Raw genomic sequence first — 15,378 nt, 5'->3', positions numbered from 1 at the left:
GTCTTTAGTGCCAGGCACTTTTCATGATATCATTTCTGTTTAAAGCTCTGAACCAAACATTTGTTATCACAGGATCAAAAGTCACAAAGGATTTTCACAAACAGTATTCATTTTGTAAAGTTTCAACATTTCCTACTCCAGTGGATATTTTAATATTAAAATTTGACTTATATTAGATAAACTTGTGTAATTAAAGTATAACCAAGAATATTTCATGCTTTTGTTGTAAACTTTTAAGAATTCAAAATTTGTTCAGCATAATGAGCCTTGCATGAATTATCACAGGAAGACCACAGTAGACATTACTTGTACATAAACTGTAAAAATGCAAAGTATTCTTAAATTCAGTATTTTTATTTTGTTCTATTCAACAAGGAAATTGTAACATACACCAATTTCCACACACTCTCTGGTTAAACATAGAAAGATCAATTTTGCTATCTTAATTAAGAAAAAAAAAAACAATTTCAAATATCTAAACAATCACAACCTTTTTAATTTTTAAAATAATTTATAAGGAAAGCTCCAGAATGTACCTCAATATTGATATCACCCCATTTCCCCGCTTACACTGGATCACAACCTTTTTGAGTGACACTTTTTTTTGGGAGGGTGGGGGTGAACATTTACACAATTCTCATTCACCTTGTCTACTTTCACTGTGAAATGACTTGTGTTAATTTAAGATATTGAGCACTTCACACTAATATTATGTGTTTTATATGGTATCACAGCAAACTGTGCCAATTGCGGACTTGTAACCAGACCCTGCCTTGTCTAACAAGGGGGAGTAGGTGCATATTGTGCTGGGCACAAAATTCATTAGTAACTAACTTTTATAAGTAGACAATGGCACTATCGGTCTATAATCTTAAAATAAATCTGAATGAGCTTGTAGAAATGAATACAACAGACACATTGCCTGAATGATTTCAATGAGGATCTAATGAAAGGTTTAGTTCAGAAAGAACTTTGCTGCATTGTATTTAATAATAAAAAGCAAAACTGAGCAAGAAAATATATTACTTTTTTATATTTAGATGTTTGTATCACACACAAACACACACTTAAATATATATATATGTATGTATGTATGTATATTAATACTGTTCTTTAAAAAATTAAATATACATATTCTTTCAACAAAGTTCGGACGGATCATCTATGGCAGGAGCTCTGATGTAATTTTTTTCAAAAGTTCTGCAACAGATATATTGACAGACGTTATCAACATAGAAGAAGATTTTTAAAACAAATATGAACAAACTAATAAATAAATTCATAAATGCAATAATGGATGGTGACATTGGTCCCATGCTTACTTGAAATCTTGGTTATGACTTGACAAGTTATGACTAGTTAATTAACTTTGATTTTTTTCAGAGAGGCAGTTAAATTTCAATCAGAACTGTACAAACATCACCAAAACATTTTAAATACATGTAATTCTGACTAAATAAGTTCAAAAGCTAGTTTGTGTGACAGGGTTCTATCAAAAACAATTATTGGTGCAGAAGTATTTTGAATTGCCAAATTGTTTGCATGATGGAGATCATTGTAATACCCCAACATTTTCATGCAGATTTAAGAAGAAAAAAATTGTAAAAGAATTTATCATAATGGTTCTAACATATTTGGACTCTTTTTCTTCTTTTTCTTTGCTGATGGCTGTCGCAATGCCTCAAGTCGAATAGGACGAGCAGCCATACTGGTGTCTGGTCCCAGCTGTCGATGAACTTGAGCAGCACGGAAATCATTTTCAGAACCAGATTCTTGGCTATCTGGACCCCGCTGTTCTGTGATCCATGGAGCCCCACCATTCATCATGCGTGGAGAGTTGTTTCCTAAGAGTTTGAAAAAAAATTATATTGAATTAACAATGCTCTTCAAAATATATTCATAATTTCCTTCTTAAAATCTCATTTAAACTGGATGCACAACATTTGGATTCAAAAGGAAGTGCCAGTTTTTCTATACTCACTGAGGGATTTCGTCTCTTGAGTCTGTGTAAGAAGCTGTGAGGCTCTTTTAGGAGCAAAATAATTGCTGGCATATTCTTCATTGCTGTGATTGTTTAATTTCTGAGGAAAAAAATGATCAATAAATAAGAATTTTTTTAATGTTTACTATAATATACTAAAATCCAATATGCTTATTGTTTAACCTTATATCAATAATATCATAAAACAAGAAAATAAAAAAATATAAATTCTTTAGAGACCCTGGGGTATTTTTTATGAAATTAGTGTTTTTTGCTTTTTTTATTAATAACAATCATATGCCCCAGGTATGTTGTTCTTAACTGTAGAAACGTTTAAGTTGTAAAGAGAAAAAAATCTGATTGTGATTACAAATACTGAGGTTATGGCAAAAGATGGATATGGATCAGATTTGGGACAATCTAAATGAAAAGAGAAAGAGTTTGAACCAAGTGCTGACAGAATTTCTCTTTTCAAATGAAACACTTTTTAAAATATAATCATTAATTGCATGCATTTGACTAATACAATATGAACAGGTACCTGATAAAATCTGTCATCAGAAGGAGGACCACTATTTCCATTCATTCTCTGAAATCTTCTATCTGGGGCTCTTCCCCCTGGCATCATTCCTGAAAAAGGAAATGAAAGGTAAAACATGCATTTGCAAATGATAAAAAAAAAAAAAAAATTTACGGAAAGTTTATCCTCAGCATGCAAGAGCTGTCAAATATCACCAGGTATGTACCATTCCACTATTTTTCTAGGCATTAATCAGCAATGGTAATTTCATGTACAAACAGAACAGCAAGGCACCATTTCCACACTGTCACCCTGTATATAATATATGATGAATTCTTAAAATCCTATTTACATACCACTGCTTGGCAGCCCGGACCTTTCCATAGAAACTGAAGGAGTAATCCATCTTTGATTATCAGCATCCCATCGACATTCAGCTCTTACTTTGTCCAGATTGAAATAGTTACAATCCCTCTTAATAAGGGGCTGCATCCTGTCTAGCATTGCTTGCAGCAGTTTCATTTCTCTTTCCTGAGACCTGATGGTGTCCAAATAGTCAATGCGGTCAAATTCAAATTCTGATTGCAAATCCGAGATTTCTGTCTTTAGTTCCTCATTCTGAAAATTAATAGATTAATTAATTAACTAGAGAAACTTACTATATAAAAAAAGGAAAAGAAATTAATTAAGAAACTAATCACATGGAAATATTTCCTGTAAATGTTGGAAATGCTATTTTTTAATCAACTCAAACATTTTCATTTTAAAACTTCCAGCTAAATGTAAGTACGAATATCACAACGCCCTACTTTCTTTTTTTAATATCAATGGCAGATAATCTTTCCATCAAATACCTTACCTTAACTTTTTCTTTCTCTAAAAGTTTCTTGGTTGCTTTAAGTTCATCCTGTATTGAATCGAATATGTTGAGCATGATACCATCATCCTCTAGGTTTTTATTTGCCTCTAGAATTCAAATAGAAATAAATGAACAATAATCTCCATATAAAATCGATGTTACCCAATTATATTTTTCACCATGCTTTCTATAAACACTTTTTATCTCTGAATTATGGACATTTATGCAAAAATAAAAACAATTTCTAGGTATATTCCCCCTGTGAATGCTTTAATAAATCAATAATATTTCATATAATTCACAGAATAAATAATAACTATTACGCAGTCACATACCTGCCAATCTTTTCTTCTTTTCTTCTGCATATCTCTTTCTCTTCTTCCTTCTCTCTCTAATTTCTGAATTGTCTGCATTTTCACCACCAACCATCTGTTTTTGCAACTCTTCAAGCCTAAAAAGATCAATAAGTGAAACATTTTTCTTAGTCCCTAAATTGTGCAGGTATTACAACTTAAACCCTGTACATTCATTAAACATTGTTCATTTGTTATACAATCTGATTTGCCGTATTTTCAGGTAAAACTTAAAGGCTGCATTTTGTATCAATTATCTTATTAAATTAATGACTATAAAAGTCAAATCAATTGAACAAAATATCATTACACACATTATGGTCACTTCATGCGTAATAAAATACATAACTCACACCAGCCAAATCCATTTTTTTCTTAGAATTCATAAGCAAAACCGTAGTTCAATGGAATAAATCAATAGAAAATGTACACAACATCTATGTAGAATTAGAAAAGGCGATGGAGATGACAGTATGACAGTTAATATTTGATTGGATTTGGTATGATAAATGACACAAGAGCTCTATGGGAAAAGTGCATACAAAATAAACATGGTGTGTTAAAGTATATTAAAGAGCTACAAACTCATTCCATAACCTGCAAGTGCCTTATACACAGCAAACACCCACACACCCTAAAATCAGAAGATGTCAATGATGTGCTAAATGAAAAACACCCATCCACCAAATGTTTGCCAACTTACGAGTGAATCTGATCATACAATACCTTTTTAATGCTCCAAATTGTGTCTCCATATCACTTTTTGTGAGATTAAAATTAATATTTATACTGGATTCTATTAATTTGTTAAATATGTAGCAATAAAACAATATAAATGTAATTGCAAAAGCATTAGCTGGTGATCTTGGCAAAATGGTAAAAAACAAAAGCAATGAGGTGCAATCAGTACATCAAATAAATTCAACAGCACTGTATAAAAACCATTTCAGTCTACTATGGCTATGGATATCATTAATCAATGGATGATATCCAATTCTACAAACACACAGGGAATTAATGAAATAGTTAGTTGTACGTAGAAATAATGCTAAGACTAGCAAAACTCCAAATCCCCTAATACTGCTATTTGCCATTTGTTTATAAAGATGCAAGAGAAGGCCAGTTTCCATTTTTATAATGCAATTGAACCAATAATGCAAAATGAAAATTCCACACGAGCAATATCTGTTGAATGTTATAACCCCTGTACAGACTCTTCTGAATAAAAAACAACTTCAATTGTGTTTTTTTTTCCTCAAATATAAATTGAAGCCCCAGTCTAATATGAATATAAAATAGAATTCATGCCTACCCCCCTTCCTCAAGTTCAGACATAATGTTTTTCAAGCACCAAAAGTAATGGTCACATATAATTTGCCAAAATTAAATAAATCCTTAGCCTTTTTCATACATCTATTAAGCTATTTTTCCATCTTTGTTGCAACAATTCAACAAACTAGTACGTTAAACTTCCTGTGTTAAATCCAATCCCTTACCTGCGTAGTGCCTCAGTCTGTGAGAGGATCACAGGGTGTTCTATGCCCAGGTGTTCCCCAGTGGGTGAAGACCGGGGGGCAGGGGTACCCTCTTGCTGCTCTCTTTCCTCAAAATGAGATGACCCCAAGTGGATGGCAGTCTGAGATGTATCTCTATCTTCACGGCTCTACAGTATAACAAAACATACTTGAGGATATCATCCTAATTTGCAGGTTTTTTTTTAAATATAAAATTACTGTCAGTTGAATTAAATGTGACTATCGGTATACTTTGCATTGTTATTGAAATACATAATTACTAAAGTAGACTTTCAATATTTTAGTTATATCAGGCTGTGCCCACATGCGGCTTTTGCAAATTTTTACCTCTGCTCTATCCACACTTGTGATGCTCATCAGCTGAGGTCGGGACTTCCCTTCATCTGCAATAAAAGAACACACTAAACTTCTCTTCATGTTTTGTATATATTTGTGTATTGTTTTTTATGACATAGATTGGCAAATAAACTAAATTTCATCTCAGATGATCAAAGCAAAGCATAGAAATAATTTGTATGCAATGCAGTTAATTGTCAAATCTATTTATTTTACCTTTTCTACTTAACTATGTGCAAGTGTCTTTTGTGTAGGTTTTTTTTATTCATTTATGATGAAATAAAACTGTTTAAAAAAGGCATAAAATTAATGTTCAACATCAAACAATTTGGTAATTACCTTGCTCATCTATTTCATCATATTTTGCTTTCATTGCTTCCATTTGTTTTTCATATTCCTGAAAATGGTGAATATATTTACATCAGATTAATCATATTCCTACTTCACTTTGACTTATTCTGTAATTCAGATGATATCACATGAGCCCAGGCAGTTAAATCAGCATTTTAATGGTTCAAAAGGCTTAAATGTCATATTTTTTAAACTGTAACATATCCTTAACATGCCAGCAAAAATGGCATCAGGATTTGAGTAGAAGAGGGTGTAAAGATTTTAACAATTATTTTTCAATCATATTCATTACTGTAAGTACATAATAGGTATACATCAAAGATTTACCAATCCTTAAATCTTAATACATTCAGGCGAGTGGCTTGTGAAGTAAAAGTATCTCAGACACTGCTTATATGAAAGCATTACATTAATATTTATAATCTAGTCTAACAGCCTCTCCCGTATTCAATACCTCAAGATCTCTTACCTCTTTAAGTTTACTTTTCTCTTTCTCCAAATTCTCCTCTCCATTGACATAAACAACTTTCTCTATTACTTGAGTTTCTGGGGCAGCTGCACCAGCTTCATATTTGGCTTTGATTGCAAGAAGTTTTTGGTCAAATTCCTGAAAGGAAAAATTCAAATAAAAGAAAATGTAATCACTAGTTTGTACTGGTATGTCATAGTCTGACCATTAGGATGTAAAGGGTATTCAAATTGACAAAAATAAAACTGAAAGGGGAGCTATGCCAGGGATGTATGCCAAATATGTTTGGAAAGATAATCTCAGGCTGCATTCCCACAGATTTAGATCAATCCATCTGGATAGACCTAACTCCCTGTGGGTTCATGCTAAATTGCTGTCAGCTCAAGAGGCTTAAATGTCTGTCACGCCTACCAAATCAGCTAGGGTAAATATATTTACCCCCTAACAGCTTTACTAGGTGTCAGATAAGCCGGACAAGTTGACAGCAATTTAGTGAGACTCCCCAGGGGGATAGATTGATCTAAATATCTGTGGGAATGGTCTCTTATACTTATATTTTACTTTGAATTTACTTGTATTTCTAGCAAACAAAACCTCCATGTAAATTCAAAGTAAAATCTGGCAGTTGTTGGAACAAATAAATGCAAATCAATGTTAATTGCTTCAAAAAAGAAAACAGATAAATAGTATATAAATAAATTTTCTGATGATCAAACTAGATCTGCAATTTTACCAATTATGTGCGACAGTATTATTGACTGCATTGGTCCTAAAAAGCAATAATATTTACCTCTTGTAACCTGCGTTTTTCTACTTCAATTTCCTTGCTGTGGTCCACGTGCACTACTTTCTCTATCACTTGAGGCTGAGCTGGCGCAGCTAAAATTATGTTAGAACATTCAGTGATCAAATTCAGTGCATTTTTTACCCAACTGTAAAAGAATGACAAATGAAGAGGGTGGCAAGTCTATTTTCTTTAGATATATTCATAAAAGATAACACTTAATAGTATAAATGGTAAAATTATACTGCAAACAGACAAATTTAAATCAAATAATCGAATACTGTTACCTTGAAAGCCTCCATCAGGAATTGGCATCTGGCCAGCCAACATAGCCTTTAACCTTGTGATCTCTTCCTGATACTCTCGCAGCAGGGCATCTTTGGGATCCTCATTGATCTTTGGCTTGTTCTTGATGTTCTTGGCTCTATTTGCATACCTGAGAGTACTGAGGGTCTCATCATAATTATTGTCTGCTGGAGACAGGCAAGCCACCATGAGGGTTTTGGTATTGCCACCTAAAGAATCTTGCAGTAGACGTGTCAGTTTGGAATCACGATAAGGAATGTGCTTGGATTTTCCATCCACAAGGGCAGAGATTACATTCCCAAGGGCTGATAGGGATAAGTTGATTTTGGTTGCTTCTTTAAGTCTATCACCGGTAGCACCTTGAAAGTAAAAGCAAGATTTGGTTGTCAACCACTAAAATTAATATATTGGCATTGACTTGTAAAATGGTTCACTTTAATAAGAGAAAATGCACTTACAAAATCATTTCAAAATCTATAAAATCCCACTCACCAGTCTTTGCCTGTCTTTCACTACCAGCCAAATCCACAAGGTTCAGCTTCCCAGCCCTGATATGTTCTTCTCCACTGTCATCTGGCTCACACATCTCCAGATTGATGGTAAAAATGGAGTGACTCCTCGAGGAGTCAGCGTTCATGAGAGTGGCCCCTGTGGAGCGGTTCTTCCACCCTCTCTCCATCACTGTTTGACAATCATTGACATTATGCACAGGATGAAGGGATAATCCTAAAGAAAGTATGATAACTTTTAACTCTAAAATCAACCCAAAAGTATTTATTAAAATGAAAACTGACATAAATAATGACAGGAGAAAGAACTTATTAAATTATTTCTTTAATGTTTTCTTTTCCTATAAAATAAAACAAAAGTAAATTTTAACAGTTGGCCAATTCGCTCCTGCTTGTTTGTTGGAAACATGAACTCTTTTTTGTTTTTAGTTGTTCATGAGACATGAACAATTTAGCTCATCTATAGGGAAACACTCATTTGAATCTACATTCCTCAGGCTTACCTGAAACATACACCCCTTTTTCTGGGTGCTCATGTAAATCCAGTTTGGATTTTACATCTTTTCCGAGAAGATCTCTGATTTCTTCATTGTAAATTTCTAAATAGGATGCATGGACTAAGAATTTTACATTATCTGTCACTGATATTGTCTCAAAGATATGATCAAATGCCCTGTAAAATAAAAATAAAAGAAACTCACATGTGTATTTGGCAAGTGATAGGTCAGCAATGTAATTTCTTCATTGCTAATATGGGAATAATGTCTACTGTCATGCAATGTTATAATAATTAAATTGCTAAATAGAAAACATTTTCACATCCATTGGTCAATTGTGCAAATTCATTTTAGATATATATTAGTTTTAAAAAAATTAATGCAAAGAAGCTAAAAGGGCATTTTTGCTACATTCAAATAGAATATATACTTCCTCTGCTTACTTACTATACATATAAATGTGTGTGTGTGTGTAACATCATACAGGATTTATTTATTTATTTATTTATTTATTTATTTATTTATTTATTTATTTATAAATAAATATCTAAGAAATAGGGTTCCTGAGGGTGAGCTACTCTTTCCAATATGGGGGGGGGGGGATGAGAATTTTTGATGGCTATCCGTCAACACCATCTAGTTTTTATATTTATTGATCCATTTATCTATTTATTCATATGATTATTTATTCATTTATTTGTAAGAGAGGGTAAGTGAGAATAACAAGAAAAAAGTAAATGAAACTGTGATCACAGCCCATGGTTACATAAACCGAAGGTCTTAAACATGTTCCTTTTAAATTGAATATTACTGATTGTAGCATGAGGCAAACAAGTACAAAGTGCATTAACATGTTCTTGTCAGAAAAGCATGTGTTATTGATAGCTTACAGAGACGACAAGCAGCAAATAAAGAAAATGCATCAGAGAGGTATTCATCAATCTATACAACCACACACTTCAGTATGTACTGACATAATCATTACTCAGTGAAACATTGGGCTGGATTCAATTGTGACAGCTTATGACATTGATTCTGTTCTCACTACTAGCTGAGCTTTTCATTTATGAAATATTCAGTACTGTCAGAAATCAATATAACCTTTTCCTCTTGAATGTGTTTGGTTGGTCAACTAAAATTGCTTCCAATATCCTTTAGTGTAGTGGTGATTGGCATATTGAAAAAACAATAAGCATAGCCGCATGTCACTTTAAAGGTCATAACACTGATTAGTGTTTTCCAAGCAAAATGCAAGCAACTGTTTAAAAACACTGACAAAGTTAAAGAGCATTAAGATATATTTTGTAGTGGTCATATTTTCATGCTGGCCCGTGTCTACTGTAGTTATAACTCTAAGCAGTGGCTTATTATAGAGACCCCCAATCAACTCCTTGGAGAAATGGGCCAAATATTAGGCTGGTTGTCACAACATGCAAAAACAGTCTCCTAGATCATATACTTAAGCTGCAGGGTTCTAGAAAACTAATAGGGCCATAGGAGCGGGATAAACAAATCCATTCTTATCTTGAGTCATGCAGGGTTTTTTCTTATCTAAGCAAAATATTGTATAGGAAATTAAGTAAAATATGGAGAAAGACTTGAGGCACATTCAATGCTTATTTCAATACTAGTTAAAAACAAAAAGGACATTTTTTTCTTTCAAATCTATGCGGAACATGCAGCTTTCCTTTCAGCAACCAAATGCATTTTTCTCTGGTTTATAATATTAAGCAGTAAAATGCGTTGTTGCCAATGGCATGTTTTGATATCTTTTATTGAATTGTTAAGAGAATGTTCTTCTCTCCAATAGCTACATACTATTATGAGTGACATTAAATAAAATGTTGGAACTTGGCAAATATTTTCTTTTAAACAATGAGCAAATATTGCCTTGGAATAACAATAAAGGGCTTAAATTCCTACAAGTCTTATTTCTGTACCTCTTATATACAAAGGCCCCTTTTTTATTCATTAAGACTTACAATGACAAAAAAACAAAACAAAAATAAGCTAGTAAGTCCTTCTCAACAATTAATCTTAAAAATAAAGGAATATTAGAAGCACATATGTAAGAGGAAAGACTTCTTGCAAAGCTCATTAAAATTTCTTGAAGTTATGAGAAAAAAATCCTACCAATAAAACTGATATTACAATTTTTTTTACGTACAAAAAAGAGTAAACTAAAAAAATTGCTAATAATACAGAACTTTTTGAAACAATAGGCTAGACAGAATAAAAACAAGTGTCATGTGTTTTTTTGGCTGGGAGGGAAAGTAGGGAAATATTTTAGCTTTTTTGTTAAATTTTATTTTGCAATTCATTTTTAAGCACTTATCTACATGTATTTGAGGAAGCGGGAGAGACATACATCTTTACTTGCAGCTGCTGATTTATGCTCACCTTGGAATGATTCCTCTCTGTGTAGCTGGGTCAGTAATTCCCTGCATACTGAAAGACTTTCCACACCCAGTTTGTCCATATGCAAATATTGTACCATTATAACCTTCTGTTACACCCTGTAATTTCAAAACACCCTCAGTTACATGTATGTTCAAGTACATTTCTAGTACAGTCCATTATAATAATCAGAATTTCAAATACAGTGGTCCAGCTACATAAGTACCCAGTACATGTATATTCAGTATATAATGTATAAACCAAAAAAGCACAGCTCACCCCTATTTCAGGCTATTTTAACATCATTCATATCACATTCAGATAACATGAGAGAGAAATTACCTGATATTTTTGGTTGAAAGAAAATTACAAATTAACTTGCTTGGTGTACATATATAGTGGTGACACAAGACCAGTAACATGACATAAACACTGTGCACCATGCAAGTTCAGCTGCAATCTTTTTGTACTAAAAGGTAATATATCATCTTCATCTCATATTTTGCAATGGTGCTCCATGACATATATAGTCTCTCAATCATAAAAATAGGTACTTGTACTGATATATAGAACACAGCTTTGAACGATTAACTCCACACATTTACTCAAACATGAAATATTCCAAAAATACTGTCCAATAAATAGAATACATACCTCAACAAGTGGATATGCGATGTCTGCATAAATCTGTTCTGTTGTAGAGTCAATAAAGTAGGCTCCATCAAATGTGAAATTCTTTGGTGGTGCTTTTTCATCATTTGGATTAATAAGAGAACAACCACCACTAGCACTGTCCATAGAAACCACTAAACTACACTTGAGATCTTTTTCCCTTGAGTTCATAGGACGGCATCGCACCACCACTTTTACTGCCTCAGCAGCCATTACTGTAAAAAAAATTAATCATTGCTTTATCTGTCAGCAGTGTGAACAATCTATGACAGTCTCTACAGATAGCTGATTAATGTTATTTATCATGCAACAAGTGAACACACTCCATTCTTTTAAAATAGATTCTTGTTAAACAGCAAGATAACCTGGGTTTAAACTTAGTTTATAACATTTTAAAAACTGCTAGAGAATCAAACTATGTAAACCATTCACCCTTCATCTTCCTGATACCAGAGTAGTTGCAAGTCACAATGATTTCAAGTGCCTGACAAAACAGCCTTTCATAATGAACATCACGTGCTGTGTGCTTTATCCATGACAGTGCCTTCACAAAATACCCTTAAGCAATACTAATACAGTCAATTATGGTAATTCTTTAATTATGTATAGAACAAACCTAGGCACCTAAGTAAACACAGTAAATTATCTAAAACTCGCTCTTCCTTTTATTTTATTCTTTTCAAAGACATTGTAAAGATATATAATTTTGATTCTCATATTTTGATACTGTCACAATTTTTTTCCACCATATTTCTGTCAATATTAGTCTAATCTACAGTAGATAGGTCCTTGGGTCTTAGATGATAAATATTTACATAATCTGCATTTTAGAGGACAGGATGATTGCTGCCCCAGGCTTTAAATAGGACTGCATCAATAAAACAAAAACTAGAATCAAGCAGTTACTTTTATAACAGTAGCAATATCTGAAATTTTAACCTATATATATACCATACTGGCTAGAGTTGTGACAAATAAAAGTTATCACATCTATTCACATCTATAGCCATTAATTAATTATTCGAATTAACAGTTTTAAATAAAATCTCTAGCTGAAGAATAGATGTTAAAAGTTTATGATAATGCTTCAACTACCAAGGTGCACCTTCACACAATGTATCTATATAAGAACATGTACATGCCAGTTTAAGCCCCAGCAGACTATTGTCAGACAATTATTGATGTAACACCATTATAAACTTTATTTTACAGAAGGGAAAAAGAATATTTGAATATTTGACGAATGTTGGATACACTAAAACATCAAAAAGTAAACTGATTTTGAGACCTGTCTGAAGAAAAAATTAAGGTTGAACTTCTCTCATGACAGGTAATGTTTTTGATAGTTTTTCAACAGATATATGACATTAATGTTACCAATAATAATCTTATTTATCTCATTTTGACAAACCTTGCCACTGGTCAACCATCTTGAGACAGTTTTGATTTGTGCAATACAAAAAAGCCAGTGCTCAAAGGCAAGGTGAAATTTGAAAAAAAAAAAAAAAAAAACATGGATTATGGATTGGGACTTCTTAATTTTCTATAGTCGTTACAGAGTTATGGTAAGCATCATGAGGAGGATTAAAAGATGATTACTTGGAGAAAAAACAGTAACCTAGGAAAATCTGTTAATTAGGAATTTTTATAGAAAAATCTTACTCTGTGCATTTTTTGGTTCAAAAATAAACAATAACATCATCTCATCATTTCAGCTGATTAAAAGACTAGCATAATTTCTGCTAGATGAACTTATTTAATGTTAATCCAGTGACTTATATTAATTATTAACTGATTATTATTTAGAGACACAACTCTCTTATTGACAACTGAAGGTGAGAAAAAAGCAATAGAGTCTTTTCCACGAAATCGTGAGCATGCGCAGTTCGCGCCATTTTGTGCAGGACTGTTTCTCAGGGGGAAAGAGTAGAAGGCACTGAGCAGAAGGGGCCTTCGGTACTTTTGTAGTATACCCCCCACCCTGTAACTTTCTGTAACTTTCACTTTTCAAACAGTTTTTTACATTTTATTGTTTATCTATGTCAAAGCTGTTGAAATAAAATGCTTTTGTAACTACCTGTGGACTTTTTATTAGTGTTAATCACGTTACAAAGTTAGAATCTTCAATTTACACCCGCAGTCAATAACTTGCCGCATTTTCGTTGGCTAACTCTAAGGTAATTTTATGTGAACAAGTAGCTCATAATAATTTCACAGAGGAAATCCAAGTATACAATGTATCAATCCTATGTTCACATAAAATAAGGTAGAGTTAGCCAACAAAAACGCAGCAAGTTATTGACTGCGGTTACATTGTAAATGTTCACATTGTATTTCAATGGGGTGGATTAAACGTGATTAAAACTAATAAAAAGACCACAGGTAATTACAAAAACATTTTATTTCAACAGCTTTGACATAGGTGCAAAAGACACTGTAAAAAATGTTTGAAAAATGAAGGTTTCAGGAAGTTACAGGGTGGGGGGGGGGGGGTATACTTCAAAAGTACCGAATGTCCTATCTTTGCTGTCGATGAGGTAAGTTTTTAGTTCTTTCATTGAAAAGTCATCAGGTACTTCTGCTTAATTTCTATTCCAACTGCTCCCATGAATGTGTTTTCGAAAAAAATCAAGTGATAACATGTTACGAAACTTTGAAAATTCAGATTGAAATGAGCACTCCTCGATATGGCGTCCGTCGTGTACACTCCACACTTTCCCCCTGAAACTTCAAATCCCGCAAAATCTCGCGTTCCCACGGATAATTTAGCGGAAGACACGTGACCGTGGAAAAGACTCTATTATACCAACTATGCACAAATCATATCTCAACTCGATGCATTATATACTCTTTAATTAAATAATTTGGTTCTAAATGCATGGCTAAACACTTTGACCACCATGTCTTCCATTTTGAAAGGAAATATTGATATTAGGTACTTTTATTTGAGGGGTTTTATCATTTTAAAAGATGACACAAAAGGATAATCTCAACCAAAAAGAGGCTGTTTGATAGTACAAGCCCTCTTGCCTATGTTCAGTACACATCACCCTGGTGACCTACAGGGTAATACTGTACATCTGTTACATGAATCAGTGTACCAAAATGTACTGTGATTTGTAAGTAACAGTACATTTAAATGAAGACAACTGAATGAAAAAAAAAACACATTAACGGAATGGAGCCCAAGGCAATGTGGAGATATTTTAACTGTTATCAAGCTACCTAATACCATACTAACAGTGAGAAACTAGGGAAAGATGGGGTGGGTTATGTTCACTATGACAGGATACCAGTACCAGTAGCCTCACTAAAGTAATGCTTTGCGTTGAACGAAAGTGCACTGTCATGAATGAATTCAATTTACCCTTTCTCAAAAAGGTAAGTCAAATTATAATAAAAGAAAATCCGTGGATGTATATGGCATTTTTGGTCATTAATTTAGTTTTCAAATATGAATCAAGCGAAACGAAGTAAATAAAATCATACTTACTGTGAAAATGTTACCCTAGAAACTATGTAAACAACTCTGTTAAAATCCGATTTACGGCCTCGTCAGAGCAAAAAGTTTGCGTGGATATAGGTATATAGCGCTATTTAGTCAAACCGTTCGACAGATCGAAAAGCCATCTCTCTATATTGCATGAGAATTACAATTCAATTCAACAAAACGAAAAATTCCATTCCTTTCCTCCATCTTGAAATCACGGCAGAGCCGAGCTTGACGGGAAGTGGACTCTCTGAACTTTTTCATGGAACACGTATGTATATAAGGTTTTAGGCAGGAATGGTTTGAAAATATCTAGTGA

General features: G+C 33.1%; 1 protein-coding gene across 3 annotated transcripts; it reads right to left on the bottom strand.

Moving 5' to 3' along the window:
• Positions 1-333: 333 nt before the first annotated feature.
• On the bottom strand, positions 334-15,308 carry LOC106163847 (osmotic avoidance abnormal protein 3). 3 transcript variants are annotated; one of them, XM_013541543.2, is made up of 18 exons: positions 15,063-15,308; positions 11,552-11,784; positions 10,901-11,016; positions 8,507-8,676; positions 7,987-8,220; positions 7,476-7,853; positions 7,195-7,283; positions 6,405-6,542; positions 5,924-5,981; positions 5,576-5,631; positions 5,210-5,376; positions 4,440-4,472; positions 3,696-3,811; positions 3,361-3,467; positions 2,858-3,119; positions 2,523-2,611; positions 1,982-2,081; positions 334-1,844 (listed from the first exon to the last, which is right to left on the bottom strand). In XM_013541543.2, the coding sequence occupies exons 2-18, from the start codon at positions 11,780-11,782 to the stop codon at positions 1,615-1,617; spliced, it is 2,574 nt and encodes an 857-aa protein (XP_013396997.1). In that variant the 5' UTR covers positions 11,783-11,784; positions 15,063-15,308; the 3' UTR covers positions 334-1,614. The 3 variants fall into 3 exon arrangements, with proteins under 3 accessions (XP_013396997.1, XP_086871577.1, XP_086871585.1); XM_087015451.1 differs by lacking the exon at positions 15,063-15,308 and adding an exon at positions 12,002-12,113; XM_087015459.1 differs by lacking the exons at positions 4,440-4,472; positions 15,063-15,308 and adding an exon at positions 12,002-12,111.
• Positions 15,309-15,378: the final 70 nt, after the last annotated feature.

The sequence above is a fragment of the Lingula anatina genome, chromosome 1 (assembly GCF_051362555.1).
Source record: "Lingula anatina isolate TDL-2025a chromosome 1, LinAna3.0, whole genome shotgun sequence".
Lineage (NCBI taxonomy): Eukaryota > Metazoa > Brachiopoda > Lingulata > Lingulida > Lingulidae > Lingula > Lingula anatina.
Note: the sequence above shows the minus strand (reverse complement) of the source record. Positions and strands in the feature narration are given on the sequence as shown.